This window comes from Lampetra fluviatilis, chromosome 2 (genome assembly GCF_964198595.1).
Source record: "Lampetra fluviatilis chromosome 2, kcLamFluv1.1, whole genome shotgun sequence".
NCBI classification, from domain to species: Eukaryota; Metazoa; Chordata; class Hyperoartia; order Petromyzontiformes; family Petromyzontidae; genus Lampetra; species Lampetra fluviatilis.
This window is the reverse complement of record NC_136276.1, coordinates 21861208-21885835: the sequence shown is the minus strand read 5'-3', so window position 1 is coordinate 21885835 and position 24628 is coordinate 21861208. Positions and strand designations below refer to the sequence as shown.

The 24628-nt window shown below is 49.2% G+C and overlaps 1 protein-coding gene across 8 annotated transcripts in view; it reads left to right on the top strand.

The window, feature by feature from the left end:
* LOC144944131 (uncharacterized) overlaps positions 1-24628 on the top strand; it is a 290632-nt gene that overhangs the window by 140767 nt on the left and 125237 nt on the right. For all 8 annotated transcript variants that reach the window (XM_078872236.1, XM_078872237.1, XM_078872233.1 and 5 more), the window contains 2 exons: positions 10779-10990; positions 11506-11838. In XM_078872236.1, the coding sequence (XP_078728362.1) occupies positions 10779-10990; positions 11506-11838 (545 nt within the window). The remainder of the gene's footprint in view (positions 1-10778; positions 10991-11505; positions 11839-24628) is intronic.

Here is a 24628-nt window from a genome sequence, read left to right as displayed (position 1 = left end):
TGTACGGTTTCGAAAATGTTTTCCTAATTTTTACACTTTTGCTCGTCTCGTTCCTGTGCTTCTTAATGGTAATGTGATACTCTCACTTTACAGCATGCAAGCTGTACGTTTGAATAGAGCATACAACATGAGCACATCCTGAAACTCTGCCAACACATACAAATAATCTCCTAAAGCACGTGCGGCCCTGCACAGATGATGGCATTGTTAGCGGAGGCATGGACGCTCACTATTCCCATTAACACGGAGGAAAAAGAATGACATTTATTTGATATTGACCTCGCTGTTCCTCTGTTATTGCCCTCCCTGGCCTCTTTGTGCGTTGTGTCGAAGGACCATTGCCCCAAACGACACCGATTATATAATTTTCCTTTTGTGGCCACGCACTTGTTTTATTGACGAGTGTGTTGAGGGTTTTTTTGTTATGTTCACTGTGCTGGTGCACCACTGCCAACGGCATCAACAGCAGCAAGAATTGTTGCAAGTTATTTGAAAGCAACATTATTGAAGTTGAATAAAACATTTAAAGTTGAGTAATGTAGCGTTTACAATATGGAATTGCGTCAGCTCCTACAGGTATTGTGTAGTATGATTCATGCGCTTTATCTTTCAATAGCATCCTGACTTTACTTGGCACACATAGTGTATCCACTTGTCCCAAATGCATTTACTTGACAAACACACGATGGATAAATACCTTTTATCCTGTTCGTGATTGACACATTTTCAAAAATTGATTTTGATCCACCTTATCAATTTTCCACGTAGAATGCATTTTATTTGAATAAGTGCCACTTATACAATGCTTATTTTATAGTGAGCGACACAATGAGTGGATTTATAATGACGCTGTAGTTTAACCATTCAGCTTCAGAGCATGGGACTGTGAAGGAAATGCCCGGAGTGGCTGGCACAGCCACATTCACGACCCAACTTCCCCCTCCTCTTCAACCGAGCATCCACACTAATGACCACCCTCATTGCAGCAGCAGCAGCAGCGAGTAAATTATCCTTATGGCGGTACCCCAGAGTACCAAATAATACAGAATGGCCGAGGCAATTAAATATTTTATTTCTGGGACACTTTTTTTCCAGGGGTGTTACTTAACTCCGCGACTGGGGTACCAATCAATCAGAAATCAGCGCTACTCCGTGATGTTGATAACGGATTTAGTTTTCATAAAAAATCCGTTATCGAAAATTTTTACTTTGAATAGTGCATCGTGTACAGCTCGTCGAGATGAGTCGATTGCCGCATCGCCGACCATGAACAGACTACAAATGACTGCATCACGGACATTATGCGAGAGCTGGGGTTCCAGTACCGCCATAAGGTTTATATGTAGAGTTATGCAGAAGTAGCGTCATGTTTCCAGCAAGTGGATATTGTGTGTGTGTGTGTTGCATGCAACAGTCATCGAAACTCATTCACCGTCGTAAGGAGTTTGGCAAATGTGGAAATGTATCTCACCTGTGCACACCTGCTGGTTAGGTAACTTTTTTGGGGGGAATTTCTGTGAAAATGGTTGTCATGCATATTGACCGTATTATCTGTTTTGGCCTCGCCTTTTATTAATTATAAAGTGATTTTTTTTTCAATACAAACGTTTGCAGAAGCTCATCCACTTGGCGTACTGGGATATCAGACTTTATCATTTGCATGTGGGGATACTGTTCTTCATGCCAAGAGCATCATTGCCAGTGCAATGAAGAGTCCGACATTGGCCCTGTTGGGCAACATATTCTTGTTATTTATTTATTTATTTGTAATTAGCTGGTTGATCTATGTATGTATGCATTGGCTGATATACTGGTGTGAATGTGCACACGAACAGACGTGAATTTAATTAAAGGTTGCACAACATTCATGTCTCGCTGTCGCAGCTGCCAGCCTGGTGATGCCTTCCCACTGATCACTTCCAGACACAAAAATTTCCCCATTTACAACGACCGCGTTTTGACCAAAAACGTCACCGTTGGCACCCAGAAACTGTGCAGGCCAACAGGGCCACATCATTTCACAATTACTCCCAGGGGTGCCAACAAGGCCAGGTGATGCGAATGGGAGTTTGAAGCCCCTCCCATTGTTCATCGTTTCTGAACTAAGGCTAAGAAGTTGTGCTGAAGCAGTGAGAATTGTATGTCACGTCACGTAGATTCTTCTGGTAAAATGTCCATCCTTGTGATGAAACCAGATGGCCCACCCGACGACACCTTTGGTTTCATTGTCACCTTGCGATGAGGAGAAGAAAGAAGTCGGCCACGCTGCCCCGTCTCATGGGCAGGAATCCACGAGAACGCGAGTCGGCAGCCCTGCGAGCTTTAGCGTGGTCGGATCCCGGCGCGTAGTCTACGACGATGTTGTTGCCGCTGCGACATTGCCCCGCACGCGACACGCTAGCTCGGCCCGCCGCGGTGAAGCCTTGGTTACTCCTGTACGTGTGTCGTCCCCCCCCCCCCCCGACGAGCTCGGATTTTGCCGCGAGCTTGTTCCCGCCGAGATGAGACTTCCCAGTCCACCTCAATCACAGCCGGGCACTCGACTAGGGCCGGCTGCTGTCTCCAGCGCCGTGCCACTGCCATCTCGCTCTCTTCCTGTGCACCCTCGCGGCTACGCCGTGCTCCACCATGCTCCACCGAGCTCCACCGAGCTCCACCCTGCTCCACCGAGCTCCACCGAGCTCCACCCAGCTCTGCTTGCCGTGCGCAAATCTCTGCCGGAACGTTGAAGACTCCCGCCAGCGAGAGGCGCCTGGTGGACTGCCGATTGCTGCCAGCGGAGCCCAAGTGCACGATGCCCCTTGGTTTTGACGAGGGCTCTGTTGTTGAGGTGGGAAGGTAAAGGCGGCGTTGGTGTCGCGTGAACTCCACCGGTGGGATCTATTAGCAGGAGGGCATGCGGATTTCCCGGAATGGCACGCCTCTCAGCTGTGTCGAAGAAACCGCGTTGTCCACGAACTCGTTCCACACGACTTCGCCGAGAGGGACGGCGTGTTTAGAATGTCAGATAAGCGTGGATGCAGTGGCGTTGACGGGTCACTTTATCTTGGAGCGTTTTTTTCGTTCCTGGGCGTGTTTCCTTTTATTGTGGTGTCTCCTGCATTCTTGGGCATACATAAATTACCGAAGAATGTGTTTGCGACTGTGATTTATCCTGTTGCGTTTGTGGAATCAATACTCTTTCTTTATAAAGTGAAAACAATATGAACATCATGACTTAAAGCTTTCGTGACTGCAAGAATTCATATTTTTTAGATCTTTCGGTAAAGTCACGTAGATAGGTTGAACGAAAATAACAAAAAAAATCGACGTTTCGATCGCAACACAAGCGGTCGTCATCAGGAGGAAATGATGACGATCAATTGTGTTTTGATCGAAACGTCGTAGTTTTTTGTTATTTTCTTTCAACCTATCTACGTGACTTTACCGAAAGCTCTAAAGAATATGAACATCCCTTTTGGACGTGAAGGAGGAGTCGTTCAGCTTCATACATTGGTGCTTAAGCCAACATTAAAAGAGCTTTATCGTTTTTTTTTTCATTAAACGGCAGGGAAATGATTTACATGTTAATTAAAATATGTTTGCAGTGCTTTGTCTTTGGTTCCGAAGGCGGCTCGCTCCCTACCTGAATGGAAATTCTTCAAAGGGGGCGCAAAAAGCCCCATGCATGGCTCGGCCTGTCGCGATTCATCACCAGTTTCCCGGCACCCTGCGTGGAGGAGGGTCGCAGGGCGGGGAGCTGTGGGTTTGGGGTCACGAGTCAGTTTGTGTGTGGGGGGGGTGAACAGTGAATGGCCATGTCTCCTGCTTTAATCCTTCCCCAGGGCTTCAAGGGATCACTCGATTGAAACCGTTGATCAAGTGCAGCTGGGGCATTAAGAGGCAGGGCAGTGCTTTGTTGCCAATCGCACGTTGTTACTGTGATAAGTAGTTATTGTCCGGGTGTACCTGGGAAGGTTTGTTGCACAGTAATTATAGTCTGAACTGCAGCGAGTTTTAAACAAATTACCCGGACACATTTTTGCGCAGTTAACTTGGTGTGATTTTATTACTTTAAGCGCAGCCCTCGCTCTGGGGCCCTCCTGCCGGCATCCGTGTGGCGGGTGGGCCTTTGCCTTGTCCTGGCCCCTTGTGTCTGAAATAGCATTCCTCTTCTGATTCACGTGATACAAAAATAACGCCCATATTGTCGACCACACGATTCGTTTTTTGTTGTTTTTATCAAACTTGTTTCTGCGGCCATCCGAAACAGTCTTCCTTCCCATATTAGGAAACCAGTGGAGCTGTGCACTTTTAAGTCATGTAAATTGAAAACTCATTTCTTTAGAACTGCTTTTGGTGTGTTAGTTTGTTGTCCTTCCCCCGCAACTCCGATTAGCACAGTTGGCTACATGCGTTGCGAAATAAGTTTAACATAAATACATATTCAGCCTGGCTATTTACATCATGCGGTGGGTGGGTGTATAATCATTATGGGGAAGCGGTAGTGTAGCAGTTGGCATGCTGTGCTCCGAACCCCGGGACCCGAGTTTGATTCCTGCTCACGGCCAACACCAGTAACAATTATCTGCACCGGTCTTGGGCCTCCCTTAGGTCGACTCAGCTTCAAATGAGTGCCTGGTGCAGTGTGTAAACATCGCCACTGGGGAGAGAAGGTGGTCGGACGTGGTTCTGGAGACCGACCTCGCGTGCCGGCCTTCACAGGAGATATTTGTCTTTGTATAATCATTGCATTATTTGTAAACAGCTGCCTATTATTTGCCTCCCCTTCGTAATGTTTAAAATAATTTGCCATTTGATTGATGTATAAGGCAGACAGCAGATATACTTTTTTCATGTGCTGAGTTGAATGCGATGAACGGGTTCAGATTTGCTACACAATCCACGCATTTATCTATTGCATGATGGATTGGACTGTGTTGCCATGCAATTAGAACAAAAGTTTTTTTGTATGAAAGAATAAATAAAAATGGTTTGTTTTTTATATCACCCCCGCTACGCCGGGGTATCTCAGTTCACTTCACGCGCGACATATCAGTGAACGTCGAGCGATGTAATTATTTTAGAAGACGATCATTTTTTTGCAGACTGGAAATGAAATAGTTTTCTTAATTTTTGACCTCTCAAAATGTTATTTATTTACTTATACTATTTCGTTTTCCAGCCTTGTTCTACCTAAGGGTTGGCCGTGAACGTGCACAGGACATTTTTATTATAATATTTTTACACGTATTGCTTTAAGAAATTATAATGTTGCATAACAGTCACAACACTGATTGCTAAGGTGCGCTATAATCACGGTTTCGAGCCAGTTGTGTGTGTGTGTGCTCGTGTGCAAATAATGTGAAGGATTTACGACTGCAACCTTGTAAGGTTTTGTGAACTTTTGCCACAGAGTGCACTTCTAAGCAGAAAGCAGAGTTTATTTTTTGCTTTGCGACTGTGATAATAACATCTTACTGGCATGCTGTGAATTCTGTCTGCAAAACCCACGTGACAAATCATGAGCACCGCTTAAAGAGCGGAGAGGGCAGTGGTGCTTGACATGCGTAGCCGTGCGTCCCAGACGGCAGAAGAGGCACTCACGGAGGAGTGGGGCTCGACCATACCTCGACGATCACACCTGTCCCACCACACCTGTCCCACCACACCTGGCCGGACCACACCTTGCCGACCACACCTGGCTGACCACACCTGGCCGGACCACACCTTGCCGACCACACCTGGCTGACCACACCTGGCCGGACCACACCTTGCCAACCACACCTGTCCCACCACACCTGTCCCGCCACACCTGTCCCACCACACCTGTCCCACCACACCTGTCCCACCACACCTGACCGACCACACCTGGCTGATCACACCTGTCCCACCACACCTGTCCCACCACACCTGACCGACCACACCTGACCGACCACACCTGGCCGGACCACACCTTTTCCGACCACACCTGGGCGACGACACCTGGTCGGGACCGCTCGTTTTAACTCACGCGAGTAAACTTCGCCGCCGTTTCTCTCCACAACGCTGCGTCCGCCGATGCATCGGGAGCAATGTGACTCGATAAGCATTTTTCCAAAGTCGGAACAAAATATTTTGACCGAAGTGTCGTGGGAAAATGTTCTTTACTGAATTGCAGCTTAATATTTTGACGTGAAAGAGGATATGTAGCCTTGCCCATAATTCAGTGGCACTCTGTGCACAGTTTTCACAGCCGGATCGTGTGCTCGGCGCTCAACTCTATCGCTCTCATCATTCGTACAGGCCTTTGGGCGGTGATGTCAGTACCTGCAGAATCTTAAGGCACTGGCTTGTAATGATGTGTAGTACGTTCAAAGAAAGTACGTCCTTAAACACGGCTTTTTCATTATCACCTATTCTCTATCCACTGCTGGATGAATGCCTTTACGTCGGCGCTGTCGTGCTTGACTTAATGCAGATGCAATCCGTACGAGGTGACTTGCGTTATGTTGATGCCACTGGCTCAACCTGTTTCTCAGTCATCATTTCCGAGCGCACTGCTCTCTCTTCTGCCGTTCAATCGCAACGTTCTTTTCATCGCTTGTCACTTTCGCAGCACCGTTCGTGGCCGAGTCCACCTGGGGTTTGTTTTTCTGTTGGTCCCACATTCTTCTTCTCGCCCTCGTCCGTATTCGCCGCCTGTCTGTGACGATATGGCCAGGTGTGCGTCCTTTGATAACGCGCCCCACATTTTGTTTCCAAGCTAAATGTAGCAATTGTTGTTGCACTGTGATTCACAACCCTCTCCCATGGGTGGCGTTTTCCTGAACTTATTGTAATTATTACATGCATATTATCCTCACAGTATACACAGTATATAATGTGTACATTATCCTCACAGTATACACAGTATCTGACATGTATATTATTATCACAGCATACGTGACACAACCTCATTATACGGGGGGGGGGGCGGGTGGCGCAGTGGTGACGCACGTGCTGGCCAGCAACAAGGTGGCTCCGTTTGGTTCCTGACTCGGGTGCCTTGGTGTGTGTGGAGTCTGTAAGTTCTCCCCCCTGTTCTGCACGGGTCTCCTCTGGGTTCTTCAGTCTCCTACCAAGAACTAAACAAAACATAAACTGTCGCCGATATTGGTCAAATACCCTACAAATTCGCTCATTTGGAACTACACGTTTGAAACATTTCCTCTGATTGTGAAAACTTGTCAGGACCCTCCTGAATTAGTCTCAAGACTTGGTGAGTAATTGTGTAAATTATACGTTATAAGCTAAACTGTCGTGAAGTTCTCTAGCAATAAGAATAACTTCTAAATATAAATGTGAAACTATCACTTGTCAAGCATTTTAAGACTAGATAATTAGAAGGTAAGCTCTCTACAGCCACAGATTTATGCAGCAATGATTGAAACTCGAGGTGCAGAGACACATAGCATCCTGGACGCGTTATAGATTACATTTGTTACAGCATCTCTGCAGATGCTTCTGTTTAGCACACATGCTGTCCAGCCACATCACAATGTGGTTCTGGCTTTTGGGTTTTGCTAAATACTAGATCTCGGAAGTCAGACTTAAGAGTCCAGCAAATAATTCTGGCCGTACAAAGAAGTCCGTGGCATGAGATGCGTCCCTCAGCAGCAGCAGCTGTGGCTAAGTTCTGGCTGCGTGCGATATTCTTTGGAATCCCCTCGTGTGAACACGTCTCACTCCCACTGCCAAGATCCACTGCTGCCTGGGGACTGTGTCCTGGACCGCACAGAACGGCGCGGACGTGCGTGTCCACCCCGCCTCAGAGCAGTGTTCAATAAAGCGCCATTCGCCCTTGGAAACGTTGAACTAGTCCCGACGCGAGTCAAATTCTCCGAGCCTATTTGCGCCCACGCTGACGTTCCCCGAGCAGAGTGTCCCCTATTGTACGATAGGCGAACGCTGCTGGTTATGTTCAGAAGCTCAGTGCATTATTACTTCTCTACGCTTACAACTGGAACTTACTGTGTGTGCTGTCTGGGTAGCAGAAATACCATTGCTTGGCAATGTAACACTTGTTTCACTCCAGTTTAACGATCAATGTGGAAGCAATGGAGAGTTACTGGGGGTAATTTGGGTGGCGCGGTGGATACAGTGGTTTTACTCCTTCCACGCAGCAACACGGTTTAGTTCCAACGGCCTGGGTTCAATTCCATACTCGGGTCCCTATCTCTGAAGAGTCTGTTATCCCCTTGTACTGCAAGGGTTTTCCCCAGGTTCTCCAGTTTCCTGCCATAGCTAAACTAACTGAACAACGTCACTGGTGTTGGCCAAAGATCCCACTGCTGAAATATTTCACTGCAAATTCCTCAAATGGGATTACACAGCAGCATCGCCTCCACTACAGCGACCACTTGGCAGGACCGTCCTTCAAAATAGTCTTGAGACTCAGTGAGGCTTTCCTGGGTAAGCACACGTAGTAGTCACAGTAATAATAATAACAGTGATGTTGCTTTGCTTTGCTACCGCAAAGTAAGAAGTGGCCCCCACACCGTTAAGTTCAGATTTGATAGCCAGCTGCCCGGCTATTCTAAAAGGGAGATCCGTGGTGGTGCCTGAGTACAGCAGCAGCAGCAACAACAAAACTAAGACAAGACATTGATATTGCAGAGAACGAGCACAGCACAGCAGGCTCCTTAACGAACATCGTACAACTCACGGTCGTCAACGAAGCGTGCGGATAAAACAAAAATATGCAAATATGGGAGCAAAAGGCACCAGAATAAGTGAGGTACAGGTGTAAAGGTTAGCGATGTATGGCAGTCTTAACGGTGACATAAATGCACGCGGATCGAAAAAGACAACCATGTGGGAGCAAGACGGGACAGTTAAATGTCTGATTGGTGGCTCGCGAGATGATGAGAGTCACTTTTTTGTTTTGATGGCGCTGTGCAACCCAATGTTCTTTTTTTATATGCGGATGTGGAACTTTTGATACGAAAATCGGTTGTAGCCAATGCTGGGTGCACATGTGCTATTCACTGCATTAATTAACCCAGACAGGATGGGGAAAGTCTTAAGGTAATGCCTGCAGTAAAGAAATTGAAAAATAGGCCATTCAGCCAGTGTGGTTGCTCTGCGGCGTTTTAAATTGTGTGTCTCATGTAAAAAAAATGTGCGTCTTATGTAAAGTTATAATGTGGTCGTAAGGAGCACATAAAGGGAAACTTACTTCAGACACTCATGCCAAGCATGGAAGTGCATTGGCTAGGGTAGTGCCATTTCATATACCAGGTTACATAAGCTCATGTATACCATTCACCCTAACCTATAAATGAGCTATGTGGACTTTGAAGGTCTAAGTAATTACGGAATAAATATATAAATTAACTGCCACATGACCAGGCTGAACTTTTCCAAATGTCATTGTGTGGTGTTAATCAGTGATCATGCTACCGTGGGTGACAGAGGTTTGCGCCAGACGTTGCCGTCTAAATCACCGTATGAACCACGAACGCGAATGCCTTGCCCTTGGAATTCTCTCTCCTGAGTGAGACGCGAGGTTTAGGGCGGCAGAGTGGTGGCGCAGTGGCAACGCTCGTGCTTCACGGCCAAAAGGGCCTGGGACCTATGCCCCGAATCGGAGCCCCCTTTCTTTCTGTCTCGCCCCCTGTTCTGCATGGTTTTCCTCTGCGTTTAACCATTTTCCTCCCAAGGGAAAACAATATCTACAATTCTAGATTTGAAGCTTTCGTGACTGAAAGGATTCATACTCTTAGGTTTTTTCGGTAAAGTCACGTAGGTAAAAATAAATAATAAATAATACAATTATTGAAATAATAACAGAAATAAAATAATAAATCACGACGTTTCGGGCGCAACACAAGCGTACATCATCAGGTGGGACAACCACAGCAAGAAACAAATGCTGAAGTGGCAAAAGAGCTGCTGTAACAAGGGGCTATATAGGTAAGAGACGGGGGAGGAACCAGGGAGGAGAGATAGAGGAGGGGGGGGGGAAGTGGGCGGGGCTGGGAGTGGGAGGAGGAAGACACTGGAGATGCGCATATGAAGGGGGCTTTTGGCTGAGTTTAGGGGGCTTTTGGCTGAGTTTAGGGGGGTTTTGGCTGAGTTTAGGGGGGTTTTGGCAAAGTTTAGGGGATTTTTTGGCTGAGTTTAGGGGGGTTATACAATGGTAACTGCTTTTGGCCAAACCTCCTTAATGCTGAAAGATTTATTTCAAACTACTCAATTGGGATTACACACGGCATCAACATCGCGAACGTTTGGCATGACCCGACTGCAAAAAGAGTCTTGAGGCTCAGTTATGCTTTCCCGTGTCACAGTGCAGGACATGGGAATGGGATGCACGAGAGAAAACGACTATTCACATAGCTGCTGTCACATTGGTTTTATTCGATGGGAGAGAGCAACGGATACGTTGCTCTTTATACAAATGCATGTTCATATATTTATTCTGAACAACTTTCGCATCGTACACAGCCAACTGTGCTAATCGGAGGCGCGTTGATTGATGGTTGTCCAATGTCCAAAGAAGCTGTTGGACCCATAGCTGTTTCCTTTGATCGTTACAGATTGTTCTCATCCTTGTAACCAGTTGTCTGCACAACGTCTGCACAGTTTACTTGTTCGATGTGTTGACTAACCATTCTATCAAGTGCATTGTCTCATCCACTTGACACGTTTGAATGTCAATCAATGCGCGATTTAAAACTGCCTAAAGGTCATTTTTAAACGCATCGGTCACCACCTGCCACCACTTGCCCATTCCATCTCATTGACCGTTCCCCTGCCCGTGCGTGTCCGCGCAGACGACGCTTCTTCGGCCCACGGGATCGACCTCCTGAGGCTCATTGGAGACCCGACGCCCAAGTCGGTGTCCGTAGTCGCTGGGCAGGATGACCGCTCGGCCTTCTACTTCCACCGCGGAGCCGAAGTGGCCAAGCGATTCCAGGGCTTCTTCACCAAGCCTCTGCCCGCAGACTTCTCCATCTTGGTCACCATCACCCCCGCCACCAGCCAGGTGCCGACGCGCCACCAGGCATTGAGAGCTCCCACCCCTTGCTTGTGCCCACCGTACCCGTTCCCGTATGCCCGTCTGCACACGCACGCCTTCCCGAACGTCTACTCGTTAGCTCAAATATCTCTGAGTCTGCTTGTCTACGTAGCTGTTTGTTTGCCTGTGCTCGCTAACGGCACTTGCCCCAAAAGCCTGTTGAAACTATAAGGAGGAACTTTGTCTTGTTTCCCTGTCTGTATGTCCATCGTTTCGCCCGGCATGGGTTTCAGCTTACTTGTGTCGACAATCGGCAATCTCCCTCCACACGACTGCTTGTCTATAAAAGATTCCACGTGCTCGTATGTCTGTTTGCCTGTCTGCAAACCCACGTCCCCATATGCCCGCGGCCTTCCTTCGCCTCTCAGTGAAGCCTGCCCATGAGCCTGCGGGAACGCGTGAACGTGTTGCGGTGGACGGTTGCGAGCTGATCCCGGGGGGCGCGCGCGCGTGCGTGCGTGTGTGTGTGCGCGGCTCCACAGGGCGGCTTCATCTTCTCGGTGATGGACGCCCTGAAGCAGACGGTCTACCTCGGCGTGAGCGTGTCTCCCGAGCGCCAAGAGCTGCAGCTGCACCTCACCTCGTCGCAGGAGCGCCGCACGACTCCCGTGGCCACATTCCGGCTGCCTGTGCCCGCGAAGCAGCTGACGCGCTTCGCCCTGCGCATCCGCGGCTCCGAGGCCTCGCTTCTCGACTGCGAGGCCGAAGCCTCCGAGCAGAAGGCGACGCTGGAGCGGCCGCCGGGGGAGTTGCGGTTCCCGCAGGGCGGAGGGTTCTTCTTCGTGCGGGGACGAAACGAGCAGCCGCGATACGAGGTCGGTGTTTTCCCTCCCACTCGGTGGACGCGTCGCGCACGGTGCCGACTCCCCCCCGGGGTGGTTGGGTGAAGCGGGAGAGACGTGGCCTTCGGTTGCGATTTTGTTTGCCGTCTCGCTCGTAACTCGGCTTACAGAAATGACAGGAACCGGAGGTCCGCGTGCGGTCGTGTCTTGGCGTTCACGTTGCCACGAAGCGGTCGTAGTAGCGCCGCCTCTTCTGGTGCTTGTTGTGCGGGACACATGGTTCCTCCGTTTGCGGCTCGGATTTGGAATTGGTTCCTACTTCAAAGGTTCTGGCTTCACATTAAATGGAACATGGCCATGGAACATCTGACATCGTTTTGCTTTTGATTGACGGGTTTTTTTTCTTGTTTTATTTTTTTCTTAGTTTCATTTAAGTGTTAAAATGTTTTCTACTTAAAATACAGTCCTGGAATAGGCGATTTTATATTTGTCCTTAATTTTTTAAGAATTCGAGTCATTTTGAGTAGGACCTGCATATGTTGTGGCTTGTTTCTTTATCACTAAAAACGTATGTGCTCTCTACACTAGTGACAGGGTAAAAGCCCGATTACGTCATATTCTGTTTGGAATTCCAGTCAAACAACACTGCAGGCTTGTTCATCGTGAGTGAATCAATAGGCCTCTTGATCTTCCCCACAGCGTAGAACACGGCCTGATAGTTTCTCATGCTGGCTTTGCCCATCACTGACAGCGCTTCTGTTCACGCTGAGCTTGGTATAGCTGAGTCGAGGGAAAGTTATGTTTGGAATTGGTTTTGTGACATCGTTGTCGATGACAAAAGTTGTCCACACACATGAGGACATTTTTACTCTTGGGTCAAGGTCAAGGTCAAACGTTCATCATGCTGGTGATGCCACTGCGTCCCCCGCCACTGCTAGATCCTGCAGCTGTTGCAAAGTGGACACCTGTCCTTGGGGTCTGCCCTCGCAGTCTTCGAGCATCTGACATTAGGCATAGCCTATAAGTACCACTCCAATGCCCGTCTCGGTAACCTACCGTCATCCATCTTTCCTGCATTACATCATAAGGGTAATAACTACAACTTGTCACATGCGCACATTTTGTGAAACATGCCACATTCGTGGCAACCTTTTCTCCGTGACTGCAGTTACGCCACTGTCATCTGTTCAACATTTGTACGCCGCTTGCTCGAGGGAAGTCAGTGCTAATTTTATCCGGCGCAGAGTCAGCAGGCCCCCCTCTTCAAATTTTGGGTTCAGTCTCCAACTGAGAACTGAAGGGAAAAAATCTCCACCCCCCCCCCCCACTTCAGACGATGCACTCCCTTGTGTCAGAAGCATTGTTTTTCAATGTGTACTTGGGGTACACAACGGGTTTCCACGAAGCTTTGGGCACTGGAGGCTGCTACGTTTACCCGATTGTTAAATAAGAACATTGAATCGAATTACGGGCCTGATGATTCATTCAATCACGGTTACCTCTGAGCGATTGCCATTCCTAATGCAGAGTGGCGTACGACGTCTATAATGATATTGTACATGTGATGCATTCCGTTTGATTTTTTTATTGGGCACAATTGTGAACAATAGCCATGTCAGACATTAGTACTAATCTGCATAATTATTGGTTCGCTGCAGCGCAATCAGGCGAAAGCCGTCTTAGAATATTTGTTGAGGCCTTCTGACACATAATTGCGTAAAATACATACTGTTATGGAATCCTAACGATATTTTTGTATCAATTTGTACGGTATTTACCATCTTTAAGCTAATATTTGAATTTAACTTGTGGCTTTATATATGTAGTGTAGCCGTACAATTAGTGGTGGTGATGATGCTGTTAGTCTTCAAGTCTACTGAACACATGTGCTTTCCTCATTGGCAAGAGGATTTAATGAGGCTTCCATCACCGTGGCAGATTTAATATCACGCGTTATGTTTTCGCTTTGTATAACAACAACAGCATTATTATCGATGCGGGAAATAAGATGCCTGCTCTGATTGAACGTTGCTCGACCTAATTAATCTTAGAGCCCCGCAATTAGCCGGAGGGGTTTGCGAAAAGTTTCGGCGCTCAGGGTTTTCGGCAGCTGCGGTAAGTTGATCCGCGCGTTCTCACGTCCGCGTCTTGGCGTCGCGTGGAGGGGCCGTCGCTGTGACCGGAGAGAGTTCGCGGCGCTCGCTCGCTCGCTCACGGCGTCCCCAAGGGGGGGGGGCGAGCGGCCCACGCTGCCCGGCGCAGCTGTTGGAGGCACAAGGGAGTAAAAGCGAAGTTGCGCTTGACAGCCGTGACTCTCGGCGGGGGGAAATCTAAAGGGATTTGCGCTCGGAGTTCTGTTAAAGCCGTAAGTATGCGGGGAAGCATTTTTTGTTGCTCATCAAAATACAATGCGAGTTCGTGCCGCATGCCCGTGTGCAGCAAGCAGCAGCAGCGTGCAGGCTGGGGCTTGCGTGTGTGTGTGGTGGGAAAAGTTGTGTGCGTGCTGTTACACCAGAAAGCGCCGCATGAATCGCAGGCCCCAGATTAGTTTTGGAAGAGTTTGCGGGGGAGGAGCAGCGCCTAAGGGGCCTCTCAAAATGCTTGAGGCTGATGGCTCATCGTGTAACCAGAGCCATGTTGATGTCTGAAGAGAGCATCGAGTGGTTTTCAAAGCTGTGCTCACGGTCGTGCTCGAGTGCGCAAACACGGCAATGTACAGCACGCACGCTCGCACACGAAATGCACCTTAGTGCCCCGCATGCACGCGTGGACATTCACTTGAACGTACATGTGAGCAAATCACAAGTGTGCACGCAGACCTGGGTGTTTTGGCGGCAGGTGATAAAATGTGTTTCCCTAGCAGGGTACAGAACTTGTGAAATGTCTTAGCTGGCCAACAATAATGTTCTTTTATGTCGTTGGTATTGTTAACTAAATTGTGGTTTTATATAATTTGACTTATCACATTTGTCAGAAAATATCATCATTCAAAATTGTATGAACACATTTCAGTCATTGAATATATGGCACCAGAGTGGCGACAAGGTTAACTACCTCGCCTGGTATACAGGAGGTCGCGATTTCGATCCTGCCTGTATATTCGGAGTTTGCATATTCTCCCCGTGGTCGTGTCAATTTTTCCCTGGGTCCTCTGGTCTTTCCCTCCACATTTAGAAACATGCGTTTACAGTATTTGGCTGCTACAAATTTCCACAATGTAAGCCACTTTGTTGAGCTATCATTTGTGGCCAGGTCGCTTCTTAAAAAGAGCTACACAGCTCAGTGCACCTCACCTGGTAAAATAAAAACTTTAGTTTAGTATCATAGCTGTTCACCTCACTGGCGACCCAACTAAACCCCTCCCCAGCTTCTCGCTTTAACGTAAACTTTTGACCGCGGTCAACTGTCGCACGGCCGACGCACAGATTTCCTCCTCCATCAGTGGGACGTAAAGGAGAATTCCACCTGCGGCTGCAAATTGGAACAAATAACAGAGCACGTGGCCATCTGCTGATGCCCATGACGACAATGCAGTGGTTTCACCGGAGCATTTTATAGTTTACGCAGTAATCTGTAATCAACAGACGGGCAGGATTTAGCCGGCGGGTAGAGATATTACGTAATTCTGCTTGTTGCCCGTGGCGTTGAGTTCACACGGCACACATCGCACGCCGTTCTTGCGCGTTCATCACTCTTGCCATTTGGCGGGCTTCCCCGCTGCTTCTTCAAAACATTTCATTGCTGCTGCGTAAACCCCCCCCACTCCCCAGGTGCCACCCACTTTGCCACTGTGACTTGCCAGGCGTGACAGTGCCAATGTGTCCCCTTGGCAGTCGTTTTCAATAAGTAGGGCTGCCCCGTTTTCAGCTTGAGCCAAATCACGTGCAATTACCTTTTGCTATAAACATGTTTTCTGGCTTTCAAAGAAATATAGCTGTGAAAACAATGTAACTTTGCTGACTTGCATTGATTGAATGAAGGACGATCTTATTCTTCCCGCTGTGAATGAAGTTTTAAAGTAGTCTTATAGAATCCAAAACTTGGCATTTTTCATTGTGCCATTTTCTGCTTTAAAAAAAAGAAAATGCGTGTGAATACCTTGGCATTTGTGTCTGACTTTCTAACAATTACCTCGCCACTCACACCGATCTCATTCTCACTGGACACTCTCTCCATTGTTGTAGTGCTGTGTATGGGTGCCGCAGGGTGGACATCTCCCTCGCCTGCTATGCAGGAGGTCGTGGGTTCAATCCCGACCTTGACGCCTGCTGCTGTATATTTGGAGTTTGCATGTTTTCCCCGTGGTGGTGTCGATTTGTCTCCGGGTCCTGCAGTTTTTCACTCCACATTTAGAATCAACACGCATTTAGAGTATTTGTCTGCTGCTATACATTTCCACGTGGTTAGCTACATTGTAGAGCTATTACTTGTGGCCAGGTCGCTTCTGAAAAAGAGCAAAACAGCTCAGTGGGCCTTAGCTGGTAAAATAAAACTATTTTTTTAATAAAAAATAGTTCAGTTTATAGTTACACCGAGATGGTGAATAGGATTAAAATGTGTCGTTTATTTGGGGATTTTCTTTTATTATTTAGAGATTCCTATATCACACTTGTAATATTACAACATCTTTAATAATTTACTTGGCAGCACACGGTAAATTTATGAAACTATTAAATTTACGCAGATGCTCTAAAGCAGGGGTCCTCAAACTTTTTAAACAGGGGGCCAGTTCACTGTCCCTCAGACCGTTGGAGGGCCGGACTATAGTTAAAAAAAACTATGAACAAATTCCTATGCACACTGCATATATCTTATTTTGAAGTGAAGAAACAAAACGGGAACAAATACAATATTTAAAATGAAGAACAAGTAAAGTTAAATCAACAAACTTGCCAGTATTTCAATGGGAACTATGGGCCTGCTTTTGGCTAATAAGATGGTCAATGTCCGGTTCCATATTTGTCACTGCTAGTCGTAACAAGTGATGCAAGTGTGCATCCGTTAGTCTAGATCTGGTTGTAGATTTCAAATGTTTCATTCTGGAAAAAGTCTGTTCACAGACATAAGTGCTGCCAAAGATGGTTGCCATTTTGAGTGCATGGTTCCTGAGATGAGGATATGTCTCAGAGGGGAGAGATGCATAGAAATTATGAAGGCTGCTTGACTTGAATGCGTCTTTCAGAGAGTCACAATTCTGCAGTTCAGCCAGTTCCATTTGGTAAATTGTATCCACATTTTCATATGTCAATAGAAAATGGGTTACGGAAAAGCTGTATGTCCTGTTCATGGAGATGAAGCTCTTTAAATCTAAATTGGAACTCCTTTTGCAATTTTTCCAGTGAATCCACACATGTTTTGTTTGGGAATGCAACCAATGGTTTTTCCGCTAACAGATTTTGAGTTGTGGGGAGATGGCAGAAGTTTTCCTCCTTCACTTGTTTGATGAGGAGGCCTAATTTTACTTCAAATGCTTTGACATGTGATTGCATATCACAGATGAGCTTCCCCTTTCCTTGAAGTTGCACATTGAAACTGTTGAGTAGCTCTGTTACATCTGTCAGAAAGGCAAGGTGCCATTTCCATTCTGCATCATTGAGCTCTGGTACTTCTTTGTTTTTTGAAAGCATTAAAGCTGTAATCTGTGGAAGTAAGTCATAGAAACGTTTCAAAACTCTCCCTCGACTCAGCCAACGGACTTCTGTGTGGTACAGAACATCTTCATAGTCAACATTTAGCTCAGACAGAAATTCCTGAAATTGTGGTTGAGTGCATGAGCTCTAATGAAGTTAACAGAGTCCCACTTCAGTGATTTACTACACAGCGCTTGTTGGTGGATGAGGCAGTGTATGGCTATTGGATGAGAATGGTTATGTTTGTCCATCTCTTGGTTAATGCGAGCAATTACTCCTTTCTTAGACCCCACCATGCTAGGAGCACCATCAGTTGTCACACTGGCTAGTTTAGCCCAGTTCAGCTCCAAACCATTCACAGTTTGGCAAACCTTTTCATAGATATCCTCTCCTGTAGTTGTTCCTTTGATGCTTTGCAGTGCAGCAAGCTCTTCTGTGACTTCGAAATAGTCATTTGTCCCACGAATAAAAATTAGAAGTTGTGCAGAATCACGAACATCATTGCTTTCGTCGAGTGCCAAGGAAAAATAGGAAAGTTTTATTGTGGAGTTTTGCAAATGCTGATGCAAATTGTCTCCCATTTCTTCAATCCTCCGTGTAATTGTAGGTCCTGAAAGACTCACTGTACTAAATAAATCGGCCTTCTCTGGACACATCTCTTTGGCAACAGAAAGAAGGCATTCTTTAACAAATTCTCCCTCCACGAATGGTCTGCCAGTGCACGCTATTAGCTTGGCAACTTGAAAACCTGCTCGCAGTGATGAAATATTTAGCTGCTTCTGCTTCACAAAAGTATTTTGCTGAGTTGTTAATGTATTTTTCAGTTTTAATATTTTATCTTTTCTCACTTCTCCGACCAAACAATCATATTTATCTTCATGTTGAGTTTCATAGTGTCGACGTAAATTGTATTCTTTGAACACAGACACTATATTCTGGCATATCAGACACACAGCTCTTTCCTTGTACTGCATGAAAAAGTAATCATAAGTCCACTGTTCTTTGAATATCCTACACTCCGAGTCAATTTTTCTCTTTCTTGACATCATTGTTTCCTAGGGAGTCAAAATTGCTATTAGTAAAATTCCAATATATATACAGCGCTACAAAAACAATATACCAGCAATAACTTTGCCCACACAGAGACATACAGACTGCACTGCCCATCAATGCAGTCTGATTGGGGGAACTCCGCTTTTACCCCAGGCTCACACTGGTGCGGGTGCCATTAAAAAGTTAATTACACCTGCAGTTTTGTTCACAGATCGCAGTGCGATCTGCGAACTCGCATAGGAATCTGATCGCATGGGGGAGAAGACCCATGCGATCCGATTCCACTGCAGGAAAAAAGAAGGCACATGTGCCTTTTTTCTTCCGAATCAAATGCAAGTTCAGCCATACAAGTGTAATAAACGACTGGACCACGATGTCTGGCTCAGTGTCCTTTATTATTCGGTTCGTGCTGTACACCCACACGGCTGTCTTTACTCTGTAGCTTCTCCACGGTGCTGACTCCAATGTCGGCCCGATCCACAACAGCAGCTCCGCTGCTGTTTCTCTCACACAGCCCCCCTTGGCTGTACTCGCTGCTGCTCTTCTCCCTCCGCAGCTCTCACAGCTTCTTGCTCTCTCTCTCTCTCTCCGCAGCTCCTCCTGGCAGCCACACCGCTGCCTCTAACAAGCAGCCCCCTCTCTCTCTCTCTCCGCAGCTCCTCCTGGCAGCCACACCGCTGCCTCTAACACGCAGCCCTCCTGGCTGTCTCCTCTGCAGCTGCACACCACTCCGCAGCTTCCTCTTATCTTCGGGGTTGGCTCCCGATGGCCGTCGGCGCCCCCCCTCTCCACACTTGCCCGCGTGGCCTCACTCTTTTCCGCTCACACCCCGACTGCCTTCCCCTTCCGGTTTACCCGCTTAAGGCCCCGAACCTTCCCCCCACGTCACATGACTCCACCCCCCGTGACGTCACATCCGGAAGGTCGCTTACGCCCGCATTACACCACCCTCCCCCGTAGAAAAATCCCAGCCGACCTCGGCTGACCAATAGCAAATCGTAATGCGGCGAACCGAGCTTCCCCCCCTAAAGGACACTAAGCATACAATGTAACAGCAAGAACAACAACAACAACGCAATTAACATCATCGAACGTACAAAAAGCATGCAATAAATACAACTGTAAGAAGAAAATAACAAGACAACAACAATCAACGAAACGTAAGCGATTTGGAACGTGTGCGGGTCGCCGGCCCGTCCCGGACGGTCGGCGGCCCACTCGCAGAACGGGAACGCGATGAAAGTCGAGGAACGACAGGGGGTAATCCCCCTGTCGCAGCTGGAAGTCCACCGCCGTCCCGTGTCTCTAAAGAGTTAGTCTTGGGCTTGTCCTGTGACCGTGCCCGCAGCTGGGTCGGAAGGGCTGCAGGGCTCGAAGGTCCCGCAGACCTGGCAGGCGTCCTCCGAGCAGGGCCCCTCGTCCCCCGCAATGTCACGGCCGGCCTGTCTGGAACAGGTACGACAGGCGCTCTAGCAAAATCAATGGACGCAGGCAGGGGAGAGTCAGCAGCAACAGACCCCGGCAAGGCAACATTGGGGGATGACGCATCATGTAAGGGAGCAACATATGGTTTCAAGCGCGACGTATGCACAACCCAGCGACGAGACCCAAACTGGACGCGTGCTGACTGTGGGTTGGGAACCGCAATGAGGCGTACGGGACCATGCCAGGGTTTGTGCAATTTCGGCGAGGTCCCCGGACGTACCTGTGGACAATGAAGCCAGGCTAGGTCCCCAACCTTCCAAGGGCACTCCCCCGCAGACCGTCGCGCATATCGCTCGTTCCGGGCCTGGGCTTTGGCCGTAGCCACGCGGGCATTCTCCCGCGCCTCCGTGACTCGGCGAACCGTGTCCTGAATGTATTCAGGAAGTGGTTTCCGAGGTCCCTTCACCCCAGTTCCCAATTGCACATCCACCGGCGGCACGTTTTCCCGACCATACATAAGGTAAAACGGCGAATATCCTGTAGCCGCATGAGGCGTCATCCTGTACGCCGAAAGCACCCCGGGGATGTGCAGATCCCAATCTGATTGTTGTTCACTCACGGTATGGCAAAGCATGGCAGACAATGTCCTGTTCAGCCGTTCAACCATACCATCCGTCTGCGGATGGTATGGGGATGTCCGTACTTTCTTAGTCCCAAGGCCCGTGCACACTTCCGCCAATAATTTAGAAGAGAAATTCCTGCCCTGGTCCGTGAGGAGTCTCTCAGGCGCCCCCTTATCCATAATATACCCAAACAAAAAGGCGTCGGTAATGGCCGCGGCCGACTGATCGGGCAACGGCCAGGCCATCGGCCAACGGGAGAGGTACTCAACCCCTACCAGCAAATATTTATTACCCCTCGCCGATGGTGGAAAAGGTCCCAATATGTCCAGCGCCACCAATTCATTGACTCGAGACACCTGAATCGACTGGAGAGGCGGCACGTAAGGATGTTTCGGCGGCTTACGTTGTGCACACGCAGGGCACGCGCGCACGTGCCCTACGACATCTGTCGCCATGCCGTGCCAAAAATGATGACGTTGCAACGTCAACAAGGTCTTCTGCACCCCTAAATGTAAGAGAGTGTCACAATGGAGGGTTCTAATCAACTCGAACCGCAAGGACGTTGGTACCACCAGGCGCCAACGTTCCTGGAACCCCTCCCGCCACATAAGCAGACCATCTCGGAGAGCGGTTTGCGGCCCCACAGCCGTACTCGGACTCCCATTGTCCTTAGCAGACCGCTTCCGCAAGGACACCAATGACTCATCCATCATCTGTTCCCGGATCCAGACAGACCACGGCAGATTCAAAACCCCGTCAGCCGGTCCCGGTTCCATCGGAGTGTCCGACTTCTCGACGGCCAACGTGAGCGGCTGAGGGGGGTTTGGAATCGGCGAACACCTATGCGTCCCCGACTCACATTTACAAGGGGCGCGCCGCGGTAATCTGGAAAGTGCGTCAGCGTTCGCATGGCGCACTCCCTTCCGATGTTGAATTTGGAAGGAAAATTCCTGTAGCGTGTCCAACCAACGTGCCAACTGTCCGGATGGCTGGTCAATTTTAAGGGCATATTGCAAGGCCGCATGATCCGTACGCACAATAAAAGAACGACCATAGAGGTATGGTCGAAATTGCCGTAGGAAAAAAACAACCGCCAATAGTTCTCTGCGAGTGACACAGTAGCGGGTTTCCGCAGGAGACAAGACTCGGCTACCATACGCCACGACACGCTCTACACCCCCTTTAGACTGTGATAACACCGCCCCAATACCTGTGTCACTCGCGTCCGTATCAAGAATGAATGGGTGATCGAAATCGGGATAATCCAATGTTGGGGCCGTGGCCAATAGATCACGCAGACTCCGAAAGGCCGCCTCCTCCGGCTGTCCCCAAACAAACTTCCGTCCTTTACCCGTAAGGAGATGCAAAGGCCTCGCAATCGTCGCAAAACCCGGCACGAATCTTCGGTAATACGAGGCAAATCCCAAAAACCGCCGAACATCCCCCACGGTGGCCGGAGTCGGCCAATCCCGGACGCACGCCGTCTTTTCCGGATCCGTGGACACTCCCTCAGCGCTCACAATGTGCCCCAAATAGCGGACGGACCGTTGCAGTAGGTGACATTTCTTTGGTTTGAATTTCAATTTGGCAGAACGCATCCTCGTGAACACTGTCTCCAGCCGCGTCAAATGTTCATCAAATGTGCGGCTGAAGACAATGATATCGTCCAAATATATAAGACATGTCTCCCACTGCAACCCCGTCAAAACGAGCTCCATCAATCTTTGAAATGTAGCAGGGGCCGCATTCAATCCCATCGGGAGACAGTTGAATTGAAATAACCCCTGCGGCGTACGGAATGCGGTTTTCTCCCGTGAGGACTCGTCAAGGGGAAGCTGCCAAAATCCCGAAGAGAGGTCCAGTGTGGAAAAGAACTTAGCCCCCGACAATGCGTCGAGGAAGTCATCCATACGCGGCAGGGGGTACGCATCTGCCACCGATATCTTATTCAATTTGCGGAAATCAACACAAAATCGCAATTTGCCATCCTTCTTCTTAACCAAGACGACTGGAGCGCCCCATGGGCTGTTAGATGCCGATATAATGTCCGCAGCCAACATGTCTTCCACTGCCCCCCATACGTGTTCTCGCTCCGCAGGACTCATCCGATGCGAATTTAATCGAATAGGGGCAGCATCGCCCGTCTCAATGTGATGGTAAAGCAAGGAAGTGCGGCCCAAATCCAAATCATCGGAGCTGAACACATCGGAATATGTCAACAACAATTTACGCAGCGCACCACGTTGCTCCATGGACAGGGAAGAATTTTCGTCACATAAATGAGCAACCCAACGATCATCCGAACTCCTTGGCTCGGAAACCCCAGCAACAACTCCCCGGCTATGTGGACAATCATGGGTCGCAAACGCCGTAGTGGCATGTGCCACAACCGTACCGGCCGGGACACGGACGTTTTCTCCCCCCGCATTAAGCACCTGTAAAAACGGTAATTGATCCGGCCGGACAATGGTCTGTGCCCCCACTAACGCCAACCCGGTTGTTATCGTGGCGGATGGTGACAACAAGACCCCTACTGCTCCTAGCCGATCAGGCAGGGGCTTCCGATACCGCAAGGGTATAAGCATCTGTGTACCAGGTGGGATGTCCACAGATGCGACGGACAGCGCCTGCACTTGTACGGCCGAAGCAGGTCGCCCCCAGGGCGACGGCAGAAACGAGATTTGACGGCCCCCCGGCAGTTCAATACAATTCTCATTGATTTTGATCAAAATGGGCATCTTAGCCAAAAAATCGGTGCCTAACAAACAAGGAACCGCCAAAGATCTCGATATCAACACAACACCCGAGGCCGACACATCCCCAATAGATATCTTAGCATCCACCTGACCCACGATACCCATGCTACCCCCGTTCGCAGCGACGCACGACCCATAAACCGGACGCACAGCCCCCGACGGAATGCCCAACAGATGGAAAATGACATCCGATATAATAGTCGCAGACGCCCCCGAGTCGACCAAAATGCGCACGTCCACACCTTGTATGGACCCCGGTACAGTGGACGAACCCGTAGCGGCCGCGACAACTCTCCGTGCCAATTTGCGCCACTGCGTAACTGAATGACAAGGCCCCGTCGATGGCCTTTCTTTAACAACAACAATAGGATCGCGCAACACAGGTGGTGGGTGAGGTGGAAAGCCTTGCCGAGTGTCTGGTGCGTGCCGACATGCCTGTTTCGGAGGATCTTTAGCCGACTTGACCGGTGCCGAGGCCTCCTGCTGCGGCGGAGCCGGGAAGCGGGCCCAGCAGTCTCTGGCGTAGTGGCCCCTACGCCCGCAGCGGAAACATTCGGCCTCGTTGCGCCGAAGCGCAGGCCTCGCCTCCTGACGGCCCCGTTCTGGTAGCACCGCGCGCGGTCTCGGCCCGCCGCGTCCCGTCCATGGAGCGGAGGCGGCCGTCAGTTGTTGAGGGCCCCGGTCATCCGGAACATAGACGGCCTGCGCAGGGTTCCACCCCAGCGCATCCCCTTCTTTGACGGGCCCCCCCGTCCACGCCGTCACTTGTTTCCAGCGACAGAGGTTGAATTGCGCATCGAGACACTTAGCAGCCGTCCGGGAAGTTAGCTTCTCATGCCCACACACAGGCATGGGGATCCCTAGATCCCGAGACAGCTCCAACATTTTCCCTAATATGAGAGGCTCAAGCAGGTCCTGTGGCGTCTCAGGATAAGCTGCCATGGCCAGCTCCAGCACCGCACCCCTGAACGCCACGGGCGACTCCTCTGGTGCTCGTTGTCGTTGAGCGAATCGCCGATGCGCATCATCTGGTGGCTCATAAGCATCGGCCATTTCTTGAAAAACACCACATAAAGTTGCCTTCTTATCGGTCGTTATGGAACGGAAGAATCGGACAGATTCGTCGTCCAGGAGAGTCGGCAACACCTCCAAAGCCTCCGCATCGGTCCATCTTGCTGTGCGTACCGCCGCCAAGAAGCGGCAGGCGAACGCGCTCCAGTCCCCACCGACGGAAAATTCTTTAACCGTTGTAAGGTGGCGACTCCGACTCCTCTTCCCGCCGTCTTCCAATGGTGGTGGTTGTGATGGCAAATTCAAAATGGCGTCGGCCCGCGGC